We start from the raw sequence: 12,797 nt of genomic DNA, 5'->3' as shown, positions 1-12,797 counted from the left end.
TCATATTTGTAAAATGGAAATGATATCTCCCTCACATGTTGCAAAATAAGGTGTGATAATATAGAAAGAATGCTTAGCACAGTGCCTGGAACACAGAGTGATAATGATCATTACCAATGTCTTTATGCCTTTGCTCATGTTATTCCCTCTTAGAATGTTGTTTGTCCTCTTTCCCATTTTTGCAAAGTTCTAGAAGACCTAGTTGAAATATCCTTTCCTCTCAGTGAATTCATGTTTCCTTGTGTTCTACTGCATTCATGCCTATTGTTATATTTTATTGTTTTGTGCATATTCAAATTATCATTCTCCCTGCTTGACTCTATTCTTTCATTCAAAATACTTCATTTTTGATCTGAGAAAGATGACATCTGCAGTATGGGAAAGTGACTCAGCACAGGGATCTTCGCAGCTGTCCCTTCAGCTCTCTCCTCAGAGCCACCAACCCCAGATTCTCCTCATGTGACTCTAGTTCACTCTGCCCTCCCTCCATGGGAGCTATAAGGGAAATGCTCCCAAGTTGCATACTTTTATTTAGAGGACAGTACTTCCCTTTGAGTAATATCCACACCTCCACACTTACCTTTCCAACTTCAGATTATATTGGAGCAATTCCAATAAAGCACTTTCCAAAGCATGTTGTAGACTTACATACTAGTGACTTACATGAAGAATTTGGGACACTGAAAAAGTTTTACCAGATGATCATGGTAAGGTTAAGCTTATACAACTTGCTAAAAATTATAGCAAACTGACTGATTACAGCAATGAAATCATGTTGAGCCCTAGCCAGTTTGGCCCAGTGGATAGAGCATTGGCCTGCAAACTGAAAGGTTCCAGGTTCAACTCTGGCCAAGGGCACATGCCTGGGTTGCAGGCTCGATCCCCAGTGGGGAGCATGCAGGAAGACAGCCAATCAATGATTCTCTCTTGTCATTGATGTTTCTCTCTCTCTCTCTCTCTCTCTCTCTCTCTCTCTCTCTCTCTCTCTCTCTCTCTCTCTCTTCTCTCCCTCCCTCTTCCTTCCTCTCTGAAATCAATAAAGAAATATATTTTTTAAAAGAAAGAAAGAATGTTGATAGTTACATCAGTCTTAAAGCTTATATGGCTGCCAAGGCCCACTGAAATCCACAGTAGATGATTTCTGGAGAATAGTATGGGAACATAATGTGGAAGTCATTGCCATGATCACAAAACTTGTGAGAAAGGAGAAAGGAGGGAGAATGTGATCATTACTGGCCTGCCAATGGTAGTGAAGAGTTTGGGAGCTTCCTGTCACTCAGTAGAGTGTTCAAATGCTTGCCTATTATACTGCGAGGAATTTTGCTATAAGAAACACAAAGATAAAAAAGGGCTCCCAGAAAGGAAAACCCATTTGGTGCATGGTTACATGGTACCTCTATACGCATGGCCTACATGAGAGTGCCAGAGTACACTCGGCCAGTGCTGACCTCCGTGAGAAAGGGGTCCCATGCCACGCACCATGCTCCACATGGTGGAGCCTGCTGTTGTCCACTGCAGTGCTGGAGTGGGAAGAACAGGCACATACACAGTGCTAGACGGTATGTTGCAGCAAATTCAACACAAAGGCACCATCAACATATTTGCCTTTTAAAACACATTTATTTTCAAATGTGTTTTAAAAAGGCAAACTGAAAAACAGTATGTTGTCATTCATGATGCACTGGTTGAGACCATAGTCAGTAAAGAGACTGAGGTGCCAAATGGGTCACATTCACACCTATATTAACGCTTTCCTCATTCCTGGACCCACAGGCCAAACAAAGCTAGAGAAACAATTTGAGCTCCTGGGTCAATCAAACACACAGCAGAGTGACTGTCCTACAGGTTTAAAGCAGTGGCAGAACCTCTTCCATCATCCCTGTGGAAAGAGCAAGGGTGGGCATTTCATTCCTGGGTGGGCATGACCACATTAATGTCTCCTATACCATTGATAATTATGTACTTGAAGTGAGGCATTTTCAGTGTCCAAACCCAGAGATCCCCATTAGGCAAAACTTTGGAACTTCTAAGTATTATCAAAGAGAAGCTGCAGCAGGGACGGACCCACGATCATTCACGATGACCACGGAGGAGGGACAGCAGGAAGTTTCTTTGCTCTGACAACCCATATGCACCAACTAGTAAAAGAAAATCCCATGGATGTTTACCGGGTAGCAAGATGATTTACTGGATGAGGCCAGGAGTCTTTGCTGACATGGAGCAGCATCAGCTTCTCTATGGCGTTGAGAGCACCAGGCAGGAAGAGAACCCATCCACCTTATGGACAGTAATGGCACAGCATGGCCAGATGGAAGCATGGCAGAGAGCTTAGAATCTTTAGTTTAACTTAGTCTTTAGTCTTTAGCTTAGAGAGAGGAAAGTCCGTATCTGAGCCTTCCTCTTTCCAAGATTAGATTGGAAAATCAATTCGGTGTTTTATGTGTTGCTTTTCCAGCTACCACTTGACAGTAACTTTCAGGATATGGAATTCTGCTGCCAAACTTATATCATTAACAATGTGTGCCTTTTTGCAAAACTTTTTGTAATTTACTTACTGTAATTCACTTATTATTTTTAAACCAAAATGATTGAATTTACAGTATTTCTAAGAATGGAATATGAGGGTTAATTTTTGTATTGATTTTAATAGAAATTTTCAATTTATAGGGATTAGGAATTTCCAAGAACAGGAAACAAGTTTGTTTTTAGTGTCAAATTTTTAGCTACGTTTGTAGCAATCAACAGGTTTCCTGGAAACATAACTTTTAATACAGGAGACTGTAAATAAAATGCTATTCCCTGTGATATCCAGTATTTTACAACTGCAGCATTCACCTAAAGTAGGGAATAACCTGATACTTACTGTAAACACTGCTCTAGTGTCCCCATGGACCAAATTCAATTTAATAATTGTAGATTTTTATATTTTACTAGTAATGAGTCAGTTTCTAGTTCTGCGTAATTGTTTAATTTAATGATATAGTTCATTGTCTGGTCTTGCTCTATAAGTCTCCTGATATTGTTTCATGTTTTTTCGGTGATTAACTCTGTTTTAGCACGTAATTTAAACTCTTATGTGAAACAGAAATACTTTTGTTTTGAAAGAGGATGCTTTTATGGAAATAACACTTTACCCAAACATTGTTTGGTTTATCCAAGGCTTTGCAAAAAATAAATATTAAATGTTGCCATAACAACAACTACACTCCATAACACTTTCTGTTGACCACTGGGCATCTGCATACCCTTTCCCCATGGCTAGGTTTGTGTCCTGTTCCCTTTTCCTCTGTCTGGAATGGCCTTCCCCATTTATTTTTATTTTTATTTTTATTTTTATTTTTGCTACTGGAATCTTACTCGTCCATGTGTAAGTGCTTCTGTTTTATCAAAGTCAGAATTATTTCTTCACCAAGCTTCAAAAACACTGCTTGTTCTCTATGATGAAGCTTAACATTATAACCTTTTATTTATACCACATATCTTTCCCATTAGACTGTGAGCTCGTGGAGGGAAGGGTTATTATATCTTATTCATATTTGTTTCCCTCAATAGTTAATACTGTGCTCAAAATATAATAGTTATCAATCAAATTTTTGTATTTGTCCTATAAAGATGTACTAATTTATAGCACCTTCCTAAACCTAGAGGTCAAAAAAATTACTGAAGGTAGCACTTCTGGGTCAGCAGCACCTTTTGTAAAGCTCACAGGTTACTGAGTGGTTCCCAAAAACCAAATGAATAGATGGTTTAAAATTTATCACAATCTCTATGTGGAATAAAACATCCAGACATGAACATAAGTATAGGCTAACATTTAACAACAAAGTCCAGGAAGTATAAGAGAAATTGGGTCACATGCAGGGGAAATAGGTCAGTGAAATTTTTAAAAAATCAAATAAACTCCGGCTGTGATTTTTAGTCCCTGTGTATTATGTAGAATCCTTATTGAAATTTATGGCTGTGGAAAACTGGCCAGTTTCTGTTTCAGCATGGCTGGCTCAGGACATTTCCTATTATCAATAGGAAGCTGCTATACAATTAAATAGATCAATGATGCAGTGAACTGAATTAGTTGTTTTTTTATAGTCAAGTAATTGAACTAGCTGTGCATTCCACATTTTTTCAGTCATATAAGCATGACCTTTGAATCTGTCGTGTAGGGAGATGCGTGGGCTGCTTTAGTCTATTGATTTGAGAAGCACTAAGAGAAACTGGGTTTTTAGTTAGGAAGACAGTCAAGTAACATCAATAAAATGGTGCAGGGGATGCACATGTGACACACTGAGTAGCTTAATGGAGACTTAACGATTTTGAGAACAATTTGGAAATCTGATGTAATTCAGTTAGTACCATAATAATCTACCTTAAACTATGGTGGAACATTCCGTTATATATTTAGTACATTTGGTTCTGATCTCTGTTACATTATAATACATATGCAGGTAAACCAGCTGTTTTACTTTTGCTTTTTAACCCTAATTCTTAGTAGTTTCCTATTTTCATAGTATAAATATTCCCATTACGGACTGGTTTTAAGCTACCAACAGTTTAACTACTCTCAAAGTTTCTGAATCTCTGACAATCAGCAATTAGAAACTGGTACTCCATTGCAGGTTATTACAATCAGTGGAAGAGCCTGCTAAAAATTTAAATCACACAATTTTGGGACTGGAAGCATTCAAAATATTCTAGTCTTTTTCCAACTTTGCAGGAGAAAAATCTTGATACTGAGGATAAGTGCTGTCCTAAAAGTCATGCAGAAAGTTCCTAGCAGATTTGGGAGGAATGAAGGTGTCTGGACTCCCCATGCACTATTCTATGCAAAAGCCTCTATATAGGGGTGGGGCAAAAGAGACACTGGACCTGAATGGAAACATGACTGCGTTTACTGCTTTAGGATGCAGATGGGACAAAATGGGTGAAAGGTGTTGTGGACATGGAATTCCCACAGAACTGCTACAAATTTTACTGAGAACTACAGAGAACTGTGTGGTTTGTAACTTTGGTTTGTAAATAATTAGCCCAGCTAACCTTTTGGGGAACTTTCTATTGACTTTGTGTGTGTGTATCAGTTTTTAATATTAGCATGTCTCAAACTCTAGCATGTATTAAATCATCTAGGGTATTTATTAAAAATCGCCCCAGGTGGGGCTGTTAAGACAGTCTATAGGCCACACTTTAAGTAACACTAGTTTAGATCCTCTTTAAAGAACTTTTAAGATCTAAGATGCTATGTCTGTGAACTTATAACCAGAGAAAATTTCTAGAGGGGTAGGTCCTCAAAGGAATTCTCAGATTAGCTGGTGCAATCACCAGAGGAGCTTTTTAAATTTTCTGTCACCCTTCGCTAGTCCCACTCAGAAACTCTTTAATAAAAATTGAGGGGGGAAGAGTGCTGGGAAATTCGATGTTGTTAAAAAAAATTCCTATTTTATTTTGATGCCCAACCCGAGTTAGGAACTTTAGAAGTTTCTAGCCTAGAGAATACTTTCCACTAATTGTTAACTACACTGACCCATAGAGAAAGGGCTATGTATGGATATTTAAGCCTGTGTGACAATTTCTCAAGTTGAGGATGGGAAGGAGCAGGTGGTGGGCTGTAGGGTATGATCTGATTGTCAACTGGAGGTGTCCTTGTAGTACTATTGTACTTAGTAGTGTAAGAGCAAGACATGGAGGGGACTAAGGGGACCCTGAAATAAGGCACTGATAGTGAATCAGTGAATCACAGATCTGAACTCTCCAAAGCTGTATTAAAAGCACATATTATGGAAAGCTGATCCTTGAGCTATGCAATTTAGGAGACATTAAGATGAGCATGGTTCTTGATCTTCTCTCTCCTGTAAAACAAAACAAAACAAACAAACAAAAAAACAACACACACTAATAATCTAGTGAATCCAAGTTTGTTTTTACCCTTTAAAATACCATTCCTCCTTTTGAAATATAAAAATTAAGGATTTATGACTTGGTTGTTGGTCACATTAACTTTTCAAAAATATATAGCTATGACAATGCTAGCTGACCTCAAAATAGGGCAGTGCATTCTAACTACATTTAACAACATTATCATAATAATGACTGCCTTGGAGAGAAAACATAATTTTGAGTTGGCATAGAAGTGTTTTAAGAAGAAAAACATTTGGCCATGAAATCCTAGGTTCTGTACAAAGTTTCCCCACCATTCAGGGATCACCAACTTGTTTGCTAAGCAAGGTGGGTTATGGATCAGTGTGGCATGTGTCTCTTATCTTCCTAAGTAGGTCCACTGGTTCTAAAAAAAGGTTGGAGAATAATCTCAGATTTATATACTGATTTTACATGCTTATTTATCTAAATCTGCATTCTCCATTGTTAAGAGTATGCGGTTACCTATTTGTAAAAATATAATGGAACTACATTTGCTGCTTGCAGATTCACAATGTAGGCGGGAAGACATGAAGAAAAGGAAACTTGTACAGCATTTCTCAAGTTTGCTGGTTACAGAAACGTTTGCTTTTGTGTAAAAGTCATGGTAAATGCTGACATAGATAAACTAAAGGGCAGTAGGGAAAAAACTTCCTTAGAATTGTCAAAAAATAGTTTCTACTTGGTTTTATAATCAATGAATCAATGATTATAAAATTGTATGTTTAAGATGTATTCAGTGGGCTATGTAATTTTATTTCAAAAGTCATATTACTGCCGAAACCGGTTTGGCTCAGCGGTAGAGCGTCGGTCTGTGGACTGAAAGGTCCCAGGTTCCATTACGGTCAAGGACATGCACATTGGTTGCGGGCAATCCCCGGTAGGGGTTGTGCAAGAGGCAGCTGGTCGATGTTTCTCTCTCATCAATGTTTCTAGCTCTCTATCTCTCTCCCTTCCTCTATGTAAGAAAAATCAATAAAATATATTTATTTTTTTTAAAAAAGTCATATTACTTCAACAAGTTGATTACTTGAATCAGAAGGAGACTAACTTCTATATAAAGTATGTACTTTCTAAAAACCATTATTTTTTAAGATTTACATTTTGAAATTTCAGACTTACAAAACATTATTTTAAAATGTGCAATGGAGCCTGGCCAGTGTTGCTCAATGGTTCAGCATCAACCCATGAACTAGGAGGTCATGGTTCAATTCTCGGGCAGGGCACATTTCCAGGTTGCAGGCTAGCTCCCTGGTAGTGGGGCATGCAGGGGGCAGCTGATCAATTATTCTCTCTTATCATTGAATTTTCTTTTTCACCCTATCTCTTCCTCTCTGAAATCAACAAATACATATTTTAAAAAATTATTTAAATATGCAATGAATTTCTATATATTCTCCCTCCAGATTCCCAAAACATTAACTTTTTCTTTATCATTCTCCTTTTCTCTATATACATGTGTTAAACACACACACCACACACACACACACACACACACGTATTTTTCCCTGAACCATTTGGGAGTAAATTGCTGACACAATTCTACTTCATTTCCAAATATTTTCTTACATGACCATAGTACAAGTATAAATAATTAACACTGATTTCACACTACTAAATCTATAAACCTTATTCAAACTTTACCTATTGTCCCAAGAATGTCCTTTATAACAGCAAAAATAATTTTTTTTCCCTCATGCAGGACATCTAAAAATGTGTCTTTAGTCTCCTCTAATTTGAGTTTCTGTATTTTTTGTTATGACCTCATTATCATTTTCTAAGAATACAAGCCATTTTCTACAGTGTCCCTCCACTGGATTCATCTGATGCTTCCCCATGATGAGATTCAGGTTATGCACTTTCAGCAGTAACTACACAAGTGTGTACCCTTTTCACGAGACACGTGATGCCTATTTGTTCACTAGTAGTGATGTTAACTTTTGATCAGTAAGTTAAAGTGGTGTCTGCCAGGATTTTCTATTTTAAAGTTTACAATTTACTCTGAGACAATGTAGATATTTAGTTTTCCATTAAATTTTTATCTACTAGTTTTAGTATCCATTGATGATTCTTGCTCAAAACAATTACCACTAGAGTGGTTACCAGATGATTTCTAAATATAGTATTCCTCTTACATTAGCTGTCTTTTTAAGATTCTTCTCTTATCCCTTTGATTCATTTATTTCTATCTGTATATCATGGTTTCTTGTTTTAATCTATGGATTGGAATTCATTACTGTAATCCTTTACTTTCATATTTAATTATCCCAGATTGGATGGAGGAATATACCTCAATCTTAATTTTTTCTTAGTCATTTCCCCATCATTCTTTGAGCATTACCTTACTTTTTAACAGAGCAAGATATTTGAGACTCATTTTGTTCTTTCTCTGCTCCAGGCTAGGAATCAGTAATTTTTCTAAGAAGCACCCTCCTTTTTTAAGTAGAAAATTTAGAAAAAAAGATCTGAACACTAGGTATTCTCATTGTTACTGGGCTGTCACTGTTTCTAGGCTATCAGAGGACAAAAGTAAATATATGTATATATGTGTACATGAATTTCTAGTTATTTCTATTAACCTATATGTATGACAAAAAAAACCACATGAGTTCATATTAATTCCAATTCCAATTCCAATCTACTACCATAGGGAAAAACCTATCATTTATAATTATTATTTTGAAACTGTTTTAAGCTCATAGTCATTACACTTGCCAGGCTGTAGAATAGGAGCTCTGAGATACTCTGGAACAGCATAACCCATCCACTTACCAACTCACACTCTATTTGCTAGGTACTTGGCTACAAATATGGGAGTGAAAGACTTTCTCCCTACACTCAAGCAGATTAATCTAGAAGAGAGGGCAGAAGAAATAATTCTAGTGCAGTACAGTAAGTTCTACATTAGAGGTATTCACAGAGTTCTCTGGGAACAGAGAGGGCCCCCAGAGCAAACCAAGTAAACTGGATTATTTCAAAGAAGGAAGTGAAAATGGGCTGCTCACATTACTCATCTAAAGAGTGCCTAGATTACTATGTATTTGCATTAAATGAACAACACAATTTGCTTCTTGCAAACATACATTTTATGGAGAGCTCTGATTTATCTAGAAGGGTCCTCTACATTGATTGCATTAATCAAAAAACTGCTTAGCTATGACAATACCTATGCAAATACTCTAGGAGAATCAATGTTTGCTTGTGAGACCAAAGTTAAGTTCCATTTTACTACACCCCTCCCAATAACCACAAAGAAAGGGGGAAGGTTGGGACTCTCCCAAACTGCCTATTATCACATGATGGATCCCCCTTCTTTTTTATACATTAAATAAACCAGATTATTTGCCATTGTATTGAAAACCACCCTCTTGACTTACAGAACTTACACATAAATTTTCTTTTACCAAATTTAAACTAGAGTTTGAAGGAAAGAAAAAGTGTTAGAGTATATGTCTAGAAAGTAAAGGCTAAGAAAATTTGAGGTAGAAAACACTAGCATAAAGAATGAGAAAGGGATTTTATTATTTTTGTTGTTCTATACATAGTATTCTTATCAAAATTTACCACCAGAGCTTTATAAATAAATAAATGTGGGCTATCTCCTGGTTGTGCTCCTCTACCAGTTTCCCTTTGTTGTAAATCTGCTCACTCTAATGTTGCTTAGTTTGCCATTTAGAAGTCCTGGTCTATAGAGCTGCTCAGTAGGGTGTGTAACCATCACCAGGACTAGGATGCTGATCTGCATGTGACTTGCTGTCTCTCTTTCAACTACAAAATTGTTCACAGAACAAAGTGATGATGTTTATACCTTTTTTGTCACTATAAAAGAGTCAACATGACTGAAATAGTTACTTATTAGGTGGCCTTAAATCATAGAAAATATAAAACCCTTTAGTCATGGAACACTCAGGCTAAGTAATAAACTTCAAATGTTAATAAGGACATTGAAGTTTTTTCTTAAGTAATTTCAAGTAACCATAAAGCTGATTCAATGGAAGTCTGGTTAGCTGCCTCTAGGTACAGATGCACTGGTGATCTCGCAGAGGTGACCAACCTAAAGTTGGTCAGCCTGTGTCAAAGGTCCATGTAGTGAGAGCAGCAACAGAGCTACAGAAAGCATGGGTCACATACACTGGCTTACACAGGAACAAGAAAAAGAACGAAGCAATGAGTGGGGATTTTAACATATTTAATGATTAATTAAAGCTGCTTTGAAAGTGATAATTTTTAATTACTTTATTAAATACTATATTCATTTTAAGGCTTTAACCAACCATAATCACCATGATACAATATGTGTGTGTATATAAAAATACTCATTGAACATGCTTTAAGAGTTATAATTGCGTTTTGAAAATGCAACATGTAATATGATTTGATATAAAAAAACAACTAATCAGAAGCACACAAAAAACACCACACTAATGTTTTAATAAGAACCCATTTCAGATTCTGGAATGATTGTTGCATGCATGTCCCTAGTCATGTTCGATTTCTCCTTCAGCTGTGATTGGAGTAATGTGTGTTCCACAACACCGATTCTAATGTCCATCTGAACAGTTTCCTGCTTCAGCTTTGTTAAGCTCTGTTTAATCTTTACCAAAGGAGCTGCAGAATGAAAATAACATGGAATAAAAATATTTATTTGGGGTAGCATCATAATACAGAGTTGTATAACACTTCCCTCATTTTGTCTTAAGCCAAAAATAGGGTTAAAAACAGCCAACACCTTACTGATATTCACACCATTTTGCTGTGGCATTTTAACCACCTGAGATTTATAGGATGGGAAATGAAACAGGATTTGAAGTACTAAGGCTGAACTTCCTGTCTTTTCTATGGAAAGAGTTGCTAAACAGGTGGTTTAGGGGTGTCTTCAATTTTTTTATGGATTGGTACATATATCTGAAAGAAAAGAAAGAATTATCTTTGAGATATAATGGGTTCATTCAACCATACTGCAGAGCCCCTATGTATCCCTTTTTGAAAAAATGGCTCAGTATATCCTATATAATAAAGAGCTAATACATTAATTAGATCAAACAGCAACAGAAATGACCATCAGGACCACCTTCCAGACAAAGCCGGAGCTGCAAGGGACAAGCCTCTTGAATGAATTTCATGCATTGGGTCTCTAATATCCCTGGAAAATCTTTCTAGAGCATAGAAGGGCCTTAGGCAATCACTACTGGGCCGGGTCAAAATAACTAGCTCATGATGGAGGAGGATTACTGGAGGATTATTAATTCTTCTCTATTTGACCTCTGTCCAGTCAGGTTTACTGGGGAAAAGGAAAAAACAAAAACAAAACAGAGGTCATCAGATCACTGCCTTGTGCCATTTGGGCATACATTTAGTGCTCTTTTGTACATAAAATGGGATAATTAAGCTTATTTGACAAAAAAAGACCAAAATATTTTTTTAAATTGACACAACAAAGTGCATAAATATTTCCCACTTCATTTGATTTAAAACAAAACAAAACAAAACAAAAAACCCTACATATAGTTAAAATGGCTCTTCTCAGCTAATTTATAAGGAAAACAGTATACTATCAGACATCATTTTGGCCCCTTGTCCCTCTCCCTAATACATTCATTTTAAAAAGCAGATGACCTACTTACTAATACCGTCTTCTCTTGCGCATTTTCTTCTTAAAATGAGTGTTTACTTACCACCATCAGTCATGCTGCTACCTTTTTCTTCCATTTCTTGCTTTACCTTTTCTAGTTCTTCGGTAACCTTTCATTGAAAAAAATTTTTTTTTTATAAGCAATGAATTTTAGTAAACTTTCAATATTTTTAAAGGCTGCATTAAAAACTTAGAAATAATATGCACATAAAGACTATAGAGATATTAGGAGTATTCTGGATATAATTTGAATAAGATAAAGTATGCAGCGATACAAAGCTTTTTATCTTCTGAGAGTGCTCTTAACGTTAAATACATGAAATGACTTCCTCAGTAACTTTTGCAGGTGGTAACATGATCCTATCTAATAAAGAGGGAATATGCTAATTGACTCTCATCCCTTTGGAAAGATTGTGGCTCCCACAGCCAATAAGGAGGGAATATGCTAATTGACTGTCACACCTCTCAAAGATGTTGGTGACCACAGCCACAAGATGGTGGCGCCCAGTCCATTCAGCCCTGCCAGGGTGACAGGTGCACGGTAAGGCCGGGCCTGTCCCCAGGTGGCCCAGCTGCTCTGCACTCCTGCCTCCAGAGTCTCCCAGCCTCTTTGGCCCCTCAGCCATCCAGGGCTGGCCCAAGGCGCAGGCAAACCTCGGATGGCAGCTGCCCAGCCAACACCCAAGGCACAGGCATACCTTAGATGGTGGCTTCCCAGCTGCCCAGGGCCAGCCCAAGGCACAGGAAAGCCTCGAATGACAGCTGTCCCACCGCCCAGGGCTGCCCGAGGCTCAGGTAACCAGGCTGGCCGAGGCTTGTGTTGCTGGCAGTGTCAGCAGTAGTGGTGTGATGGGGGCATCGCCTTCCTCTGATCACAATATTGCCTCCTGCCCCTGAGGGGTCCCAAATTGTGAGATGGGGCAGGATAGGATAAGGCATCCCCCCTCCAGTGCATGAAAATTCATGCACTGGGCCTCTAGAAGAATAATAAAAACTAAATTGTTTTCTCAAACCTTATACACTGAGTGGCCAGATTATTATGATCTCTGAACACATAATAATCTGGCCACTCAGTGTACATCCTATATAATAAAAGGCTAATATGCAAATTGTCCCATCGACCAGGAGTTCAACCAGTAGGCAGGCCAGCTAACCTTCCATGCCCCCTCGCCGTGGCCAGGCTGGCTGGACCCCACCCATGCATGGATTCATGCACTGGGCCTCATACACACACATACACACACACATACACACACAC

At 37.7% G+C, this 12,797-nt stretch overlaps 2 protein-coding genes across 3 annotated transcripts in view; both read right to left on the bottom strand.

Annotated features, from left to right (window-relative positions):
• Positions 1–12,797, bottom strand: part of CIP2A (cellular inhibitor of PP2A) — a 561,728-nt gene that overhangs the window by 142,788 nt on the left and 406,143 nt on the right. The window lies entirely within an intron of this gene.
• Positions 10,080–12,797, bottom strand: part of IFT57 (intraflagellar transport 57) — a 73,490-nt gene continuing 70,772 nt past the window's right edge. The window contains exons 10-11 of one of the 2 annotated variants that reach the window (XM_084874043.1): positions 11,583–11,649; positions 10,080–10,812 (exon numbers count right to left, since the gene is read on the bottom strand). In XM_084874043.1, coding sequence (XP_084730169.1) covers positions 10,793–10,812; positions 11,583–11,649 — 87 coding nt within the window. In that variant the 3' untranslated portion in view covers positions 10,080–10,792. The remainder of the gene's footprint in view (positions 10,813–11,582; positions 11,650–12,797) is intronic. The other variant, XM_084874042.1, reaches the window with a different exon arrangement.

This window comes from Pipistrellus hanaki (genome assembly GCF_964339955.1).
Source record: "Pipistrellus hanaki genome assembly, chromosome: 2".
In the NCBI taxonomy this organism is placed as follows: Eukaryota; Metazoa; Chordata; class Mammalia; order Chiroptera; family Vespertilionidae; genus Pipistrellus; species Pipistrellus hanaki.
Note: the sequence above shows the minus strand (reverse complement) of the source record. Positions and strands in the feature narration are given on the sequence as shown.